At 41.7% G+C, this 17972-nt stretch overlaps 3 protein-coding genes and 1 pseudogene across 4 annotated transcripts; 2 read left to right on the forward strand and 2 right to left on the reverse strand.

Annotated features, from left to right (window-relative positions):
* Positions 1-804: 804 nt before the first annotated feature.
* Positions 805-3506, reverse strand: LOC141846078 (serine/threonine-protein kinase Nek6-like; annotated as a pseudogene).
* A 386-nt stretch (positions 3507-3892) lies between these two features.
* On the forward strand, positions 3893-7647 carry LOC141846077 (galactinol synthase 1-like). Its single transcript, XM_074734059.1, has 6 exons — positions 3893-4160; positions 4248-4610; positions 4712-5035; positions 5101-5235; positions 5317-5554; positions 7069-7647. Exons 2-5 carry the CDS (start codon positions 4290-4292, stop codon positions 5533-5535), a joined length of 999 nt encoding a protein of 332 aa, XP_074590160.1. The 5' UTR covers positions 3893-4160; positions 4248-4289; the 3' UTR covers positions 5536-5554; positions 7069-7647.
* Positions 7648-8916: 1269 nt separating this feature from the next.
* LOC141846770 (transcription factor bHLH81-like) lies at positions 8917-10895 on the forward strand. 2 transcript variants are annotated; one of them, XM_074734813.1, is made up of 6 exons: positions 8917-9333; positions 9406-9533; positions 9613-9732; positions 9810-9875; positions 9945-10013; positions 10095-10895. In XM_074734813.1, the coding sequence occupies exons 1-6, from the start codon at positions 8985-8987 to the stop codon at positions 10176-10178; spliced, it is 816 nt and encodes a 271-aa protein (XP_074590914.1). In that variant the 5' UTR covers positions 8917-8984; the 3' UTR covers positions 10179-10895. The 2 variants fall into 2 exon arrangements, with proteins under 2 accessions (XP_074590914.1, XP_074590915.1); XM_074734814.1 differs by having other exon boundaries at positions 9616-9732.
* Positions 10896-12081: 1186 nt separating this feature from the next.
* LOC141846613 (uncharacterized) lies at positions 12082-13691 on the reverse strand. The gene is made up of 3 exons (XM_074734648.1): positions 13548-13691; positions 13361-13477; positions 12082-12756 (listed from the first exon to the last, which is right to left on the reverse strand). Exon 3 carries the CDS (start codon positions 12717-12719, stop codon positions 12312-12314), a length of 408 nt encoding a protein of 135 aa, XP_074590749.1. The 5' UTR covers positions 12720-12756; positions 13361-13477; positions 13548-13691; the 3' UTR covers positions 12082-12311.
* Between the last annotated feature and the right edge of the window lie 4281 nt (positions 13692-17972).

A 17972-nucleotide genomic window follows, 5' to 3' on the forward strand; every position in this document is an offset into this window, starting at 1 on the left:
AATTTTCTCACTATAGAGTGGAATTCTCTGTCACCATGTATCTGCTGTTCTTCGAGGTTGTCTTTGGTAACTTTTTTTTTCTTTTTCAGGAGAATCTCTTATCGATCACCTCACCACTCACTGCTAATTCTGCTCGACTCGTTTATGATCCTGAAAGCTTATGGAGCTTGAATTATGTCATCATTAACACTGGCTAAGCAGATAGATTTCTCAAAGATTTATGTGAAGGTCCTTTTATAGCCATTAAATTCCTCGCCTGGTTTGAGAGGAGGCACGAACCAGCTTTGCATGGCCTTCCACATGGCCTTCCCTCGAACCGCGTCCATCCTCACAACAATGGCGTTGTCCTTCCAACCCTACCTCCTATAAATCTCCCCCTTTCCCCCCTTCCCTTCCCTCAGGCCTGCAAATCTGCAATAGCAAAGGAGAGGAAGAATCCCTCCAAGACTATCTTTCTCATTTCTTCCCCTGCCACAGCCATCACCATGGAGATGAGGAAGATCGCCTGCGCCGCCCTGGTGGCTACCGTCGCCACCACCGCCCTCGCCGCCGAGGCCCCCGCCCCAGGACCCGCCAGCTCCTCCTTCGCCATCACCCCCGCCGTCGGAGCCGCCATCGCCGCCTCCTTCCTCTCCTTCTTCGCCTTCTACTTGCAGTAACTTCATCAAGGCGAAACCTTGCAGCTTGATGAGTCAATAATTCCTTCTGCACTGTGTTCAATTTCTACGGATTGTGAGATTTTGAATGATAAATGTAATGTGATAAAAAGAGTTTTTTTATTTATTACTTGTCTTGCTTTTTCACCATCATTATAAATTCAAACAACAAGATAGTGTATTGCAATACAATTTACAGTGCTAGTTGGTTTTGGATTCTGATCCATACTTGTGGCCAGACAAGAGGCTCTTTGTCAACCAGATTGCCGTCTCCCTGGATGACACTGCCTCCTCTCCAAATGGCTTCAGAACACCAGCCAATTCCTCGAGCCTCTCTTGCTGCAGCAGCTGTGCACACAGCTCCAGCAGGGACTCCAGGGCATTGGCCCTTTGTTGGATTATGCTCAAGCTCTCCCATTCACCTCTTGTGTTGTTGTCTCCATGAGGTGGAGCCACACTGCTGGTGGCTGATGCTTCTTCCCCAGCAGAAGTTTGCCTCATCTGCATTCTTAATATCTTTCTTGTGGTCGCTTGCTCCTGCTGTTTCATCATCCACTGTCATATCCTTTGCTCCATCTAAGGATATCTCTTGCCCAATATCAGTGTGGAGTGTAGTCCTAGAGCTCCCTGGATCAATCCTCTTGATCTCATCATCACGATTCAAGCAAAGTCGACTCATGATCATTAGCAGACCCGTTCGATGGGCAAAAATCTTCCAGGTGCACCTTCTGATACCTGGATATTCAATCTTTCAACTTCGCCATTGTGCAACTCTTGGTGTCTTTGCCTTCTTCCCGGTTTCTCTTGTGGAATGTTGCTGTTTGATTGTACTGGAAGGTAGAGAGGTGAAGGATTGAAGGATGCTGCAAGATACTTCTGCAGGTAGGGATCCCTTAACAGTTCTGAAGCCTGAAATGCAAGGCAAGCATAACCGATACAAGATATCGAATTGAGACGATATAAGAAGTCTGGAGTGTATGTGAATATTACTGTAGGTCTATGTTCAGGGCTTTTCCTCAGCATACACTTGATCAATCTCTTCCTGTCACTCACAGGAGTCATTACATACTCTCAAAAACTAAAGCAAAAAACTTTGGCTCCTTGGCATTCGAAATAGAAAACAATGATTCCAAGGAAAACTCACAGAGAAGAGGAGTAAATGGGGGGCATTGGAGCTATGGATGATTTGTTGATTTTGTTGATCAATCCTTGCATATCCTGTTTGAAGAATTCAATGAATCATTTGCATTTCAAGAAGTCTAGATATGGTATCAAATACTTACTGCAGCTTTGTAGGCTGGTCGATGAGCTGCTATCTCGAACATGCAGCAACCTGATTCAGTTCATAGATAGCAAAATTCATCATCATATCGATAGGAACTATGTGATAAATTCTTTTTGGAGGATCTTACCAAGGGACCATATATCTGATTTGTAGCCATATGGTATGTCTGCCAAAATTTCTGGGCACATGTAGTTTGGAGTTCCTACAATCTACACATGCAGAGCAAACTCACATGAATAATGATCAGTATGCGAGTTTTGATAAGCAAAGCCTATGAATTACTTTCTGTCAATGTTTCCAAGCTCATATTTCTCTTTTGTGACAGTGCTCAAGAACTTCATATTTTGGCACCTTAGTCTTTCTTTTCACAATTCGAAGACATACATTTAGAGTTGTTCTTAGGTTGCTTATGAAGGCAAAATTATTTGATAACTAGGAAATGAAATGGATTATACCGATGAAACAAGGTCTTCTGAGTTCAGTAATTTTGCGAGTCCAAAATCACCTACACCCAAACTAGATGACAATGAACAAGCTAGTCTTATCATAGAACATTTTAACTGATGAAAGTTGATATCATCTCACCAAGTCTAACATCATCATCCTTGGTAAGAAATATATTGGAACACTGAAACCAAAATGCAGAGGAATCAGACACATATAGTATGATCTTCGTCAAAATTTAAGGCTTGAATCATCTACCTTGAGATCTCGATGCAGAACACGGTTAGAATGGAGGTAGTCCACAGCCAAGAGCAACTGTGTAAGCCATTTGCACACCCTCTGCAGTAACATGCAATCAACTAACATGACCCTGTTTTAGCTGTAAGACTTACACAGTACTCACATCCTCTGAGAAGAACCCTTCCTCTGGCCCTCTTTATTTTGCAGCCCTGTTTCATTTCAGTTTGGATTGGAACTTTAATGGGAAACAAAGAAACAACACTAAAAGATGAATCTGAAAATGGTAATGCTTACATGTCTCCTCCTTCACAGTATCCTGTCACAATGCATACAGAGTTCCCCTGCAAACACAGAGCATCAATGTTTGCTTGCTGCCATGATGACAAGTGTGTGTGTGTGTGTGTGGTGTACCTTCTCCACCCATCCATCTTGTACTCCACGATGTAGGGATTGCTCAAGCTCGCGATCAGAGCCATCTGTTCGATGCAGAGAAAGCGTATCAATCGGAGGCAGAACTGATCCAATTGGTTCGAGCATGAATTCTATAGGTACCTCCTGGTAAGCGGTGCGATGGAATTTCTCCGTCTGCTTCATCAGGCGTATCCTCTTCATCACGTACCTGCAACGCAAACCACCACGACCTCAGGTGATGTCACCGGCGGCCGACAACGCGCCATGCAGGGCAGACGGGCACGTACCTCTTCCGCTCGGCCTTGTGGACGACGAGGAAGGCGGCGCCGAAGGACCCTCGCCCGATTTGCTCCACCACCTCGTAGCTCTCCTCTCCACCGCCGCCGCCGCCGCCTGCTTCCATCGTTCCTGTTCCGCGGTAATCGACTCGAAGCACACAGAGCCGTGGCGAAGAAGCGACTCCAAGTCCTCCTTTGTATGCTGATAGAGTTAATCATCGCTGCGCCACCATGATCACGTTTTTGGTGGGCACGCGGGGGGGGGGGGGGGGGGGGGGGGGGGGGGGGGGGGGGCGGGGCGGGGTCGGCTCTGGCGGGGCCTGCGGTGGTTGGCTGGCCGTCGGATAAGGGAATGGCGCCGGTTAAACGTCAGCTGTCACGGTGACGCGTCTGTCGCAACTCTGCTCTGCTTTAACAATTAGGCCTTTTTTTTCCCTCAGAAAAAAATAATTAAAAAATTGATTAAAAATCAGCCGGTTCATTTATATTTCGTAGATTGACTCGAACCGAGCCGGTTCATTTCGTCACTAGGTTACCCTTTCTTCCGTCCCGCTTCTACGCCGCCGCCTCCGTCGCCGCCGGCTTGCAAGATCGGAGTGTCTGATGGAGCTTGAGGAGAGGAGGTGTGGTTCGAGCAGGTGGGTTCGGAAGCCTCCTTTGTGTTTTACCACGTCCTCGATGGCCGGAGGCCTTGCCCTGCTTCCGGCGGCTTCCACCCTGCTCGATCCTTTGAAGTCGCGATCGCCGCGGTTTCGTTTGTCTTTTTGGATGGCAGCGCATGGTGCAGATCACGAATCTTTTCTCCTATCATGGAAGGATTTGTTGGAGGGATTCTGGTGATTAATGGTGAGGATTCCAAACTTAATGAACTTTCCGAAAATGGATCTCTTGTTCTTATTTGATCTCCGCCTTTTCGCTCATTGCGATTTGTAGCAACTGCCCTTGATTTGATCCTTCATCCAGCTCTCTTTATACATGGCGTCGGAGATTGTCCGGAAATCGGCGGAGGAGGGAAAGAGGAAGGATAAGCCGTCGAGGGCTTACGTTACATTTCTCGCCGGCGATGGTGACTACGTTAAGGGTACTGTGGGGCTTGCCAAGGGGTTGAAGAAAGTAGATTCCGCTTACCCGCTGGTGGTGGCAACGCTCCCTAACGTGCCGGAGAGTCACCGCCAGATCCTCGTGTCACAGGGCTGCATAGTCCGTGACATTGAACCTGTGTACCCCCCGGAGAACCAGACAGAGTTCGCCAAGGCTTACTATGCCATCAACTACTCCAAGCTTCGCATCTGGGGGGTAATCCAACTCTTTATCTTCCTTTCGTCCTGGCAATTTGATTCAAAATCGATTCTTTCTGCCATTGGGATGAGAATAGAAGGTGTTCGATCATTTTCCAGTTCGTCGAGTACCAGAAAATTGTGTACCTGGATGCGGATATACAAGTTTACGAGAATGTTGATCATCTGTTTGACTTACCCGACGGTTACTTCTACGCCGTTATGGACTGCTTCTGCGAGAAGACGTGGAGCCACACGCCGCAGTTCAAGATTGGTTACTGTCAGCAATGCCCTGACCGTGTGACCTGGCCTGCCGGCGAGCTCAGCCCGCCTCCCTCCCTCTACTTCAATGCCGGCATGTTCTTGCACGAACCGTGTCTCACCACCTGCGAGTCTCTACTTGCCGCTGTCAAGATAGCCGCCCCCTCCCCCTTTGCTGAGCAGGTGCATGGTGAGTTTATTACTCTTTTTCTGGAGATTGCACTAAAAGAACTAAATTTTTTCTGTAGGATTTCTTGAACATGTTCTTTAAGGACATCTACAAGCCGATCCCTTTGGTCTACAACCTGATAATTTCTATGCTATGGAGGCATCCAGAGAAGGTGGATCTTGAGAAAGTGAAGCTCGTCCACTATTGTAATGCCGTATGTACTACTTTGCACTCGTCTATCCCTGGGAGCATATCAGTTGTGTTGCTGTGAAATTAAATGTGGGAATTTATTCAGTGGTCGAAGCCATGGAGGTACACGGGGAAAGAAGCAAACATGGACCGGGAGGACGTCAAGATGCTTGTGGGCAAGTGGTGGAATGTGTACAACGATGAGAGCCTCGACTACAAGGGCCTTCCATTTGCATTGAAGGAGGGGGAGGTCAGAGAGTTGCCAGTATCAACACTATCGGCAGCTGGAGCTGTAGAGTACGTGATGACTCCCTCCGCAGCGTGACTTTCTATCTAGTGTTCAGGTATATTGCTTTCTAAAGTTTAGGATGGGCTGGTGTTGCATGTTATTTGAAAATTGTTTTTTTTGTTCGCTGCATTTTGGCTTGTTTATACTGTGATATAACACATGTATATATATCTATAATGTACTTTTCTGTTCATCATTAGTATTTTTTTTCTTTTTTAAAGAAAATGAAACTGAAGATAAAAAAGAAAAATTAATTATCTTTCTTGGTAGACATGTAGCATTATATAATAATTGAATGCTTGATCATTTTATTGATTTCAAATATAAAGTTGGTTGTATTCATTTTTTTCTTCAACATCGTCATAAAGTCATTCATCCAACTGTTTAGACATGGTCTCGATTTCTGTGGGCGCACAGCCAGATAATCTTCAAACTAATCTCCACAACTAAAAAGGCAACTATTTTCTGCCTATTAATTTGACCATGGAATTTGATCAATGGGATATTAAGGTTTTGCTCCCCTTTTGTACTAGTCTATTTGGGTCCAATAATGGTTGGAATTTCAATCCATATTGCAAACATTTCCTAAAGGAACACAATTATAATTTCCCTATTTAAGTCAGAAATTGACTTTGATATGCTAGATGTTTTATATCATGCCTTTGACAAAACTCAAGCATTCTCGCATAGTTGAGTTGTCAATTGTGCCTCCCTGCCCCTTTTTCCTTTTTATAGTTGAGTCCAACATAGTTAGGTGTTGGTTAATGAAGGAGATTTATAGACTTATTAGGTGAGTGGATTATCAATATCTTGTGCTTCATTTATTATGATTAATAAGCAAATTAGCTAATTCTCATTTATTGTAACTCTCTAATTTAGTCTCACATGGTATGTTTTGACTAATAGAGGAGCTTTACAAACTTAGATGAGGTTGGATATTAATGCCAATTGAGAGTGTTGATACCACCAGCGGAGGGCATTTATAGACTTTCTTTTTAGTTTTTTGAATGAATCTCATGAATATTATTAAACTTGGTTATAGTTCTTGAACATTGTTCACAAGTCGTTCCATACTCTAGGCTAGAATTGTATTTATATATTCTTGTATTCACTATTGGATCTGTATTTACACTAGTTCACAAGTCTATATTGCTTTTAAAGGTTTGTTATGAGTATTATAACATTAGAGTTATTATCGAACTTGTTAGCTACCCACTTTAACTTATCTCTAGTTGTTTCAATTTGTTTGCATCATGTTTATCACATTTGGCAATGAATTTAAATTTGAACCTGTTTATGAGTATGAATCCAATTATATATTTCTACTTATTTTTGCAACAACTAACTTAACTATTGTTTCCTCATCCATTGTCTATCACACTCTAAGATTGTTTGCTCTATAAATCTATTGCAACTACATATTGGTCTCCTTAAATTCTTATGAATTTTCTTTGTCCTTCTTTGTGTAAGCAATAGAATGTGTAGCCAAAAGTCTCTTTGACAAACTATTTTGCTGCTTGGGTTACTTATTTGCATTCCTATTTTTTCGTTTTTTTGGCTCTGATTTAGATTGGATTTCTGGAGGGCTACTTCAACCATCATACAGACTAGGAGATGATCGAGATGTCAACTGTCAGTTTGCTAGTGACCTACCAATAATGAGTGTAGTATATCAAATCTGGCAACAAGTATGAAATTTTAATGGAATAAAACATGCATTTCTGAGTTTCTTTATTCTATTTTGCATAATATACCTGTTGCCTGTCTACTGAATTTTATTTTAGCCTGAAGGTTTGACTTTGGAAGATGCCACTGCCTTCATTTTCTCAATTTTAATGTTTGACCTCTAGAAGCAGATCCTTTAGGACAAAAGAGTTAAAGGTTTTTTGTGCTTGATCTCCTTTTTTATGTTTTGGCAAGAACCACAGAGATGTTCTTTGTTCATGAACATGGCTGATGATTGAAGACGATGGAATGAACAGAACCATTCTCTTACAGACAAGTGAAGAAAGTTTATTCTTCTCCACTGAAATGTCAACCAATCCACCATTGAGGGATGCTACTTATTGATGGAATCTATCTTAAAGTGAATCAGTTGAGGTATCTCGATAATAATTGGGCAAAAGTGATGACACTTTTCTGCAAAGTGAAAGCTATCTTTGGATGAATCTAGTGATCGTTTATATGATCAGGATGAGGCTTGTTGTGAGCTGATTTAACTGTTAACTAATGAAATTTATTTCACTTTTTTTTTGTTTCTCATTTTCAGTTGTTAAATTGCTTTTAATGCTCTCCTGTAATGTGAGCTTGATTTCTTGAAATCTCCCCATTAAATCATGTGTCTTTTGTTTATGATTTTTTTAGGGCAAAAATCAAGAGAGCACATTTAATGAATTGTCAAATGAGCATTTCTTTTGTAAACGATATGAAGTAAGCATCCCATTATATGTTTTATCTCGAGAATATTTTTTATTTTAGTATTGTTATATTATTGTAAAAGATGATATCATTCTAAGATATTACGAAAGCGAGGTAAATTACGATATCGAGTGACCTCCTAGATAGGAGGAATTAATTCTCCAAAAATATATAATCATGAGAATTCGAATTTTACTCTATTAATTCTCCAAAAATAAGTAATTGTTATAATTATAGAATAATATAACTATTTAAGTAGTTATTATAATAATTTTAAAATGATTTTAAATAATTTTAATAAAATTGATTAAGAAATATTTTGATATAGTAGTATTTAGGATTTAAAATTTTAATTTTTTTTTTTTAAAAAAAAATGTCTAAATGTCGAACGTTTTTTTTATTTTTATCTTTTTTTTTATGTATGTTAATCTATGGGTGCAAGTGGACAAGATTTGACATAATGATGACGTAATCATATGTAATAAAATTTAGAATTTATTTATCCAATTTGAATTTTATCGAACCTGCTAGCGTATCGCAAGTTGCCACTTGCAATATGGCAATTTACAGAAGTACCCTTGTGGCAGAAAGATTTCACAAGCGACTAAGGGCATTTTGGTAATTTAAGGAAATTGAAACGTGTGGTCTTTTGTATTGTACAATGATACGAATGGGTATTTACGACACTTGGCCTCTATAAATGGCGGCCTCGAAGAACACTGTGGTTCATCTCAAACTCCGGTGTTGTTTCCGTGGACTTGGAGAGAAATCTGGCGCTGCACCCACTTTTATTTTTTTGTTTATCATATAATTCTGTGATTGCAGCTGCAAAAATTCAGTTGAGGTGGAGTTCATCGTTGGTCGGACGACTTCGAGCAGAGAAAGTTGTTCTTTCGAAGCTTCTTCGGCGTCGACGAGGTTTGGATTCCTTCTCTGCTTCCAATCTGATCTTTTTAAGGTTTTGCGGATTCAATCTCCCGAGGTATCTTGTGGATTACAATCAAAAAGAGATTTTTTTTTGGCTAAAAAATGGAGTGATTGGGGCGGCGGAGAAGGAAGAGTGGTTGATGGGCAGAACTCCGTCGAAGGAACCTCAATCGGAACTCCTCCGCGGACAACCACAGATGAGCTCCGGCCTCGAGCGTTTCCAGTCCGCTCCGAGCTCGTTTCTCGGAGAAATCTGCGGCGAGTTCTTCCCCGTCCGGCCCGAGACAGATACCATGTTCCCCCGATTCTCGGCCCCAAAGATCCCGGAAAACCAGTCGCGGCCGCCGGCTTTGTCGGAGATCCTCATCCCCCATCATAAGGTTGCATTCCCCACTACTCCGCTGACGATGTATCATCTCTGTCCCAGTTTCACTCGCCCGGCGAGCTCTCCTGCTGTCGCCTCATTTCCCCACTCGAATGCAGATAATGGTAACGATCAATTTCTTCCAATTTCTGCAAGAAACAATAAAGCTGAGATTTTTATGCTTCATTCGTCGGTAGGCTACACTGTGATAAGTTCGAGCAGTCTCAGAAACAAGGATCTTCCGCCCATTAGCTGCCCACCGAGGCAAAACTTCCTAATGCCTCAGATCTCTGAAAGTGGTCATGGCAAGGAATCAGAAACTCAGGTACTTGACATCAGATTCACGCAATTACAATGATTAGCTAGCTTGTCTAATTATACTTCTCTGTGTGATTTGGGCACAGCAGACGAGCTTGCCGAAGAACTGTGCAATTGACAGATTCCTACAGTTCGAGGATGCAGTAACTTGCAGGGCCCGAGCTAAACGGGGTTTCGCTACCCACCCGCGAAGTGTTGCTGAAAGGGTTATCAATCTCCTTCCGATCTATGTTCGTATAGTTTGCTTGAGTCAAATAACTGAATTGAGCATGGATTCGATTAGGTGAGGAGGAGCAAAATTAGTGAAAGAATGAGGAAGCTACAAGAACTCGTTCCTAACATGGATAAGGTAACTCTATCAGTCACTAACACAAACACGAAATGGCCTAGCTTTGCTGAAAATGTGGTAAATTTGCAGCAAATCAACACAGCCGCTATGCTCGATTTAGCAGTCATTTATATCAAGGATCTTCAGAAACAAGTCAAGGTATTGCTCTAGCTGCTCTCTCAAGATTTCCGCTTTGCATCCCTCTGATTTCTTTCGCCTTGTTTTCGCTGCTGTTTGAAGGTGCTCGCGGAGGGACAGGCGAAGTGCACCTGCTCATCTAGCGAGAAGAGCAAGTACCTGAGCAATGGAGCGGGTGAATGCTAAAGAATTGGAGATGCTGGTAATTGGTAATAGTATTAGTTATGCTAGATTTTAGCTGGAGGAAGCTCCATCGAAGCAGATGAGCAGAGCAAGAAAAGCATTGTCTGTGACTGTGTGTAGCTCCTATCAATTACTGGAATCAGTAAAGCATTAGTGTTGTTCTCGTCTCAAGGACAAACTCATACCATATTCCTCCACTTGCATCGATCGGGACAAGTTTACCTCTGTCAAGAACCCTAGTACTTATACGAATAATTGATCTTGAAACCAGGAAAGAAAGAGTGCTCTGTGAGGAAGGCAGCTGGCTCCAACGAAGAGAAAGAGGCAACTCCACTGTTGAAAGCCCACTTTTGAACAGAAGGTGGAGCATTATATTACCATGGCTGCAAGCAACTCTGGAAAACGATCGAGTAGCAGCAGGCTGCGCATTGGCATTGCCTGGGTTATTCGTGGACGGTGGTGGAATGGACTGTGATGAAGGTGGCTTGGTGCAGGGTCTGATGTTGTAATTATCAAAGAAACAATTGAATTGCTAACACTGTTTAGATGCATCAGTTTAGTTTCTCAGCACACAGATTACTTTTTCAAACATGGAAAAAGCAACTTGCTATTCGAGTAGAGACAGCCTTTGTTCTTCCTGTCAAAAACTGCTTAGTACTTCAATCAGCTTTAAATAGTGAAATCATTATTGTTTGCCACTAGAAGACAACAGAAAAAGAACGTTTGCTTTGAAGTTTCCAAGGAGCAAACTTTTGGACTGCAATGACTACTCAGAGTTAATTGTTCTTGTATCATTCTGATTAAGCAAAAGTCATGAAATAGCAAAAATCATGATCCAATCTGTCCCACAAACAGTGCAACACTTTACCAGCTTCAACAAAGTTAAAAGCAGATTATGCTCGTTTAACTATTCTCTTTGCCTGACACAAGTTCTGCCCGTGAAGAAGTCTATCAAACTTATATTTACTATTAAGAATGCTGCATGTGATTTGTTTTGGGTCAGAAACGTGTGCTTACACTGCAAGACATCGTATAGTTGCCACCTAATCCGTCGGAAGTATCTGTCTGATTTGGCTGCTCTTCCATGAACCAAAGCAATTTGATTGTTTGAATGAGTCTGAAACGAATCAAGTTTGATCGTCCACCCGTCAGAAATTTTTCTGCAGCTGCAGAAACCATCATGATGTAACAAGGAACCAAACTCTTTATCATCAAGTTCCAGTAAATGAGAATTATCTCAGACAAACCAAAAGATCATTATGGTTTGATAATCAAAACATGTAAATAAAGGGATCAAAATCTGTGAATCATTTGGGTCGAGTTTTTAATGGAAAGTTTTTAACTCCAGAGAGATGGAGTCCTCTCTCAGCTACTGTCTGACCAGTTTGAACCAACAGAAACAAAGGGATCAAAACAATGTTGAATCTAACAAGATGTAGGGAGATCCTAGGGTACTTTTATGGTCGATAAACTGTTTGGAATCAAGTTAAAAGTGACAGAGCAAGAAGGAAAAGGGGAAATTGATGAGTGTAGTGTTCTTCTTTCATTTCAGACTAATCAGCATTGCCCAGAGTAGTTTATCCTAATACTTGGTACAAAGTAGAAACAAAATTCCACAGAGAAGAGAAGCATGTAATAAACAAGACACTATCTGTTCCTAAGAGTGTACCAACCGACACGAGCGAGCACGAAATGTCAGACAAACATTTGATAACCTAACTGCTGCATCAAATATCTACAGTATGAAAACAATCAGAGGTAACAGACAAGAGGTGAATTGCAACATCAACGCACATATGTGACATATAAGAATTGAGCAATTGCAAAACGTTCCAGGCAAATAAACCAAGACAATAATAAGTGTTCAATCAATGGTAAAGAAGACAATTATATGAAACAGATCACAAGAAGGAAAAAAAGTTCATTTTTGAGATTCTCAGGAAAAAAGCACACAACACTCAAGTAAAGTTTGCATCCAGCTCTATTAGCTTGGAAGATTACAAAGTATAGCTAGTATTTAAAATCAAGTTATCATTAACAGCATAAAACTTAAAATGTGGGAAAAAAAGTGAACCATGGATCATAACTCTCAGCCACATTTGAAACTGGAACAATACAAGGTCTCAGTAGAAATTCTCACTTGCACTCAACTCCAGCTTCAGCAGCCCTATGAGGCTTACTTTTCCGCCGGCTCCCAACACGTCGAAAACCATTAGAACTAGCTGAGTGTTCCTTAGATTCGGATCCAGTTCCATTTTCTGTTTTCAGCAAATCAGAGTTCTCTTTTGCTTTTGAAATCCTCTTTCTCTTCTTCCCATTCACCACTGTTAGGACCTTAACCTCTTTATTTAGTGCACTAAGCTTTGAATCATCTTCTACTTCTTCATTTTGTTCAAGATCTTCTTCATCCATGTCATCCTTCAAAGGCTTTTGAGGCCTTCCTTTCCTCTTATAGGAAGGGAGAACCTCTTCACCACCACTTTTTGATTCCTCATTATAAGTGGACAGAGTCAATTTCTTACCCTTTCCCCTACCTCTACCCATCAACCCTAAACCAGCAACACTTGGACTTTATGATTTTCTGCAAAAGAGAAAAAAAAGATTGAGAAAGCAATCAGATGCAGTTATCTAAGAGCTCTTTTGTTTCCTAGCAACAGTTTAGTCAAGCAATTAATTTGCATTTACACAATAGCTGGTAAGAAAGTCTATAAACTGATAGAAGATGCAGCAGAGATGATACAGAATCCAATCTCCACCAAGTAAGAGAATATAAGATTTTGGCGGACGATCTTTACCCAGATCAAACATCTAAAAGTCAACTTAAGCTTCAAAGAGGTAAACTGCAGACGGATCGCTGAGATTTGATTCATACGAATGAACAATCAGGAACTGAAGATGGATCGCAGGAATTACAAAATGAACTGATCAACAAAGTGATAATATCGATCAGATTCCATTCATGTCAATCAGTAAACAAAAGCAAAGACTAATACCGATACACAGATTGGTCGAAATCTATGAAAGCCGATGACAAAGAAAAAGGCGAAATCATTCAACGACGACCATCTTATATGATTCCGTGATCTCATCAATCTTCGGAAGCAAAAAGAACATTTAAAACTAACATTAATCATGGAAATCGACAAAGGAGAAACAAAACGACATTTTTAGTTCAGAAAACTGACCTTATACGAGCATCAGGTCTCCGCCACTACAATCTCGCGCCCATTTCCTCCATATCCGACGATGAAATAAGAAAAGGAGGAAGAGGGCATCAAAAGATCGGATTTTTAGGCTCCTGCCTGCACAAAGTCGAAGATTTGAAGATTTGATAGCCAACAAAGAGTGATTCTTGAACAGAAGAATGAGAACCAAAAATGGAGTGCGGTTTCAAACAGAAGTGCGATGCAGCTCTAGAAACGAGAGTATCAGGCTGCTGTCATGATCAAATCCCTACAAGAAGCTAAAAAGATGAGCAGAGAAACCGGATGGAAAGAAGAAAGAGGCGAGCGTAGATTGGATACCTTGTTGGGTTGGTTCTGTTGGCCAAAACCTACAGAAAGATATATGGTACTGCCTCAGTCATGCCCTTCCATTTTTACTTTTTAGCACAAAAAACAATAAAATTGACAAATTGGTCCCAGATGGCGTTCAGATTCTATTAATGGCAATTTCGATTGAAACAAACAAGCCGATGATGAATATCCGATCCCATCAAAAAAATTATTTGTATATTTATTAATTAATTTCAAGTTATAAATTAATTAGTTTTGATCATTAATTACTAGAAGTAACATAAAAGATCTATGACTTTAGATTCTGTGCTTAAAAAATTTACTATAAAGAGCAACGACGCAAGAACTGGCAGTCCTTCTCAGTTCTCCCTCTCCTCGACGGCGACGACGTCGAGGAAGAGATTGAAGAACCGTTTCCTACTCCGGTGCTACTGTTTTGGAGGATTCTGAATCTGCCATTTGCCGACGGGAAAACGCTTCTTGAAGCAGATCATCCCGTTGGGACTGTAAATGGCGAGCGCGCAGAAGCAATCGATCGAACATTCTCTCATCCGCGCTCGTAATCAGCACCACCGGGAAATCCGGCTTGCGCGCAACCTTCGCACTTGTAGTTGGAATTGAGGACGGAGTAGTTTGGTGGGCCGCAGGGGCTCGTCGGAATCCAACGTCGCCTGCAGGTAAAAAATCGCCAGCGAGACCGGCAGCGGCAGTTGACGCAGGTGTTTTTTTTCTTCTTTTCTCTCAAATCAACACACACGCTTCTGTTTGTTTGGTCGAACACGAGTCGGCTGCCATCGTCTCCGGTGTCGGCCGCCCAGCACGCGGAAGCTGGCGGCACGGCGGCGGCGTGCAAGATTAGGTCGCCGTCTCCCACACTTTTATATTCAAACGACGACGACGACTACGGCCTCATTAAGACTGGGCCGGGCCGGGCCGGGCCGGACCGGGCCTCCGAATCTTTTACTAAAATCAGTGCGGTCTATTGCACGTCGAAGCGACGAAAACATTCTCTATAAAGAATTAATTAGTTAATTAATTATTGAATGATGTGATTTTGATAAAATTTAATTTACATCGATTACTTTTGAAATGGACGGTGCGATTGAATTGAATTAGTCTCCTTGATAAAGCAAAATATAAATATTCATCCAACACTAATTAATTAAGTTCGTGCCCAAAGGAAATAAAATAAAATAAAAATAAAAATAAAATAAAGTTATTTATGGGAGGGCGCGAAATTGTGAGTGTGCGTCATTGGAACCTGCAATGAGCCCTGCAGTTGCTCTGGCAATCGTAGAAACAGGGGCCGTCGCAGTGCATGGGGCAGAGAAGCTTCATCCCGCCGCACCGCCCCCGGCCGGAGCACCGCGCGTACTCCCCGACCCTGTACAAGCTCGAGCTGTAGTTATGGCGCCGCGGCCGCCCCCCACCGCCGTAGGCCGCCGCCATTCCCACTCTTCCTTCGCTGCTCTGCTTACTCCTCCTGGTTTCCCCTCCACCACCTCCCCCGCCTCCTCCTCCTCCGCCTCCGCCGCCTGCAGTGCCCCATCCCCAACCATACCCCCATCCCCATCCCCATCCCCAACTACTTATACGACCTCCGCCGCCTCCTCCTCCACCGCCGCCGCTACCATTGCCGCCGCCACCACCCCCGCCTCCTCCTCCTCTCTCCCCACCTCCGCCGCCGCCGCCGCCGCCGCCTTCGTCAATTGGCCGTTGCCTGCGCTCGTCGCCTTCTATGACATTATACCGGAGCCGCGGAGCTAGGCTACTGCTTCTGTCGACGATGCCCGAGTCGTCGACGGCCAAGCAAAGCGCCATGGCAGAGACCGCGAAGGTAGAAAGGATCATAAACCCCCGCCATGGAGTTGTTCCTCCAGTCGGTATCCTCATCGAGCACCTTGCCCGGTCACTTCCAATCCATTTGCACTTCTCGTTGAGCTACACTTTTGTACCAGCGATTGCGAAGCTAATGATGGTGACAGTCAAGCGACAAGAGACAGACGAGAATCGATTGTTTGCATTCTACTCTTCCCCAACACTTCATCTTCTTACCATTCATCATTGCCTGCTTAATACTCGAATTCCTTTTTTTTGTAAAATATATTTGTATTCTCGAAATCAATGATTCTGAATAAGGATGGATATGCAGCAAGTAAATCGGCTTAATTGTGTGTGTGTGCCTTGAGTGGTTCCTCGCAGACTTTCTTGCTGCCATGCCATCGCTCATGAAAGACGAGCTAGCGACCTTCATTTCCAGTTCACTTGCAGATGCCAATGGCAAGCAAGTGGTAGCTTTTCCTTCAAAGACAAGGAAAATGATAAGAAAAATCTCAGTCCGCCATGAGTTAAAGCAACTCGAATGTGCACAGGTTTTATCGATTGTTTTTCACATGATCAAAACTGTCGAAGAAGAAAATTCATTAGGGTTACTAGTCTTCACCAATTAAGTAGCTCATGGCAATTACCAAGAAGGAACAAACAGATGCCAAACCTTGCCTTCTACTGAACTAATTAACTTAATAAGAAGAACTGTAAACAGCATTCGAGCTCCTCCTCCTCCTCATCATCACACTGTGCGTTTGCTGAATCATTTGATAGGTTCATGAATCGAAAGCAGTGATCTTTTCCTTCATGTCTGCTCGTGCCATGGGTCACATGGAATGCAACAGGTCCAGCAAAGACTCCTCCAAACTTGTCTCCTAAGGGTCTGTGTCAGACGAGAGGAAGAACAGTTTACTTAAACAGTTTGCTGGGTGAGAAAATTAAGAATCCTACAGCTTTAATTTCTCATTCATGCCCATGCTTGTTCTTGTTCAGAATTAATTTCATTAAATGAAGGACATGATCACTGAGCATCGCATTCCTTAAGAGCTCTGATTAACACAGAATTAAAGATGCTGCCTTTAATATCCTCTCTTAGTTAATGTGAAAGGCCACCTTCTTTGCCATCAGCATCTGGTTAAAGGATTGGCTTTGGCCATTAAACATATATAATTATGCATCACTATGAGATTAGCTGATGGATTAAGGCAAGTAAAGCATGGACCTGCAAGTTGCAATCATTCCTATCCACATGCAACAAATTAAAGCTATGCATCAGTATTGAATATCTATATATATATATATATTTATATATATGTGGATAATTAATTAAAAAGCGTGCTTGGTGTTCAAAGTCATAGTGGTTAATGATTAATTAATGGGAGGTGGTGTTTAATTGGATGCATGCAGTGGATCAGATCGCCGGAGGAGGAGGAGGAGGAGGAGGAGGAGGAGGAGGAGCCAATGGCCTCCCACCGCCGGCGACAAGGCAGCGCCGCCACGATCAATATGATAATTAAACATATTCTATATATTGTATTAATTATATATTTCATGCCTTTCACTTTGTCAAACTTTTCCTATAATTAAATGAAAAAAATCCTTGTTTAAGCTTATTTATTTTATATATTCTCTTATAATTAAATGAATATTTCGCCCTTTTTAAAAAATCATAATTATTAAAGAAAATGAAAAGTCATACCTTTAAAGCTTTAAGAACACTAAAAGACTTAGAAAAGAAACCTCTATGACCTCTTAATTTTATTTCAATTGTTATGAAGTTGTAAACTCTTAATTAAGAAACTCTAGAGTATTTAGCAATATCATTAATTTGGTCTCAACCTTTTTTTGGCCTAACATCACACTAATCACTCCACATAATAATGTTGGATTACATCATTCTCCATTAATAAACAAGTGATGAGCTCAAGTCCACTTAGAAACCTAAAAAGATTAACACCTAACAAACTTATCCTAATTACTTATCCTTACACTCACAAATGAGATGAGATTTTCTTCGTTCTAGTCTTATTGTTCCGACAATATTCAATCGCAAGCATCAAGTCATTGGCTACCGACACCGCAAAAAATGCTATCTATTTCGGAGAAAGACAAACGTTCTATCTCGAAATAATATATGTTTAATTTCAATCTTGAAAGTGCAAATCACTAATTTTTCAAAAAAAATACTCTTGTTTTTTCTTTCTTTCTAGAGGGTAAGTAACAAAGTAATAATTGATTAATCATCTTCGAGTCGAGTCATGTTACTTACATTGTGATTTGTGACCGTACTTAGCGATAACCCCAAATGAGATTAGTCTTAATTAATTCACAAAAGAACAAAGAACACAACTGGTAGTGAGAGGTTTAGGGACAATTTTAAGGTGCGCATGAGGAGGACAGCATCTCTTAACACTGCCTCATTAATTTAATCCCCTCTTGCTTTTTGCCTTTTTCT

Source organism: Curcuma longa, chromosome 15 (genome assembly GCF_044706935.1).
Source record: "Curcuma longa cultivar G26 ecotype Majalengka, Jawa Barat chromosome 15, ITB_CL_G26_1.1, whole genome shotgun sequence".
In the NCBI taxonomy this organism is placed as follows: Eukaryota; Viridiplantae; Streptophyta; class Magnoliopsida; order Zingiberales; family Zingiberaceae; genus Curcuma; species Curcuma longa.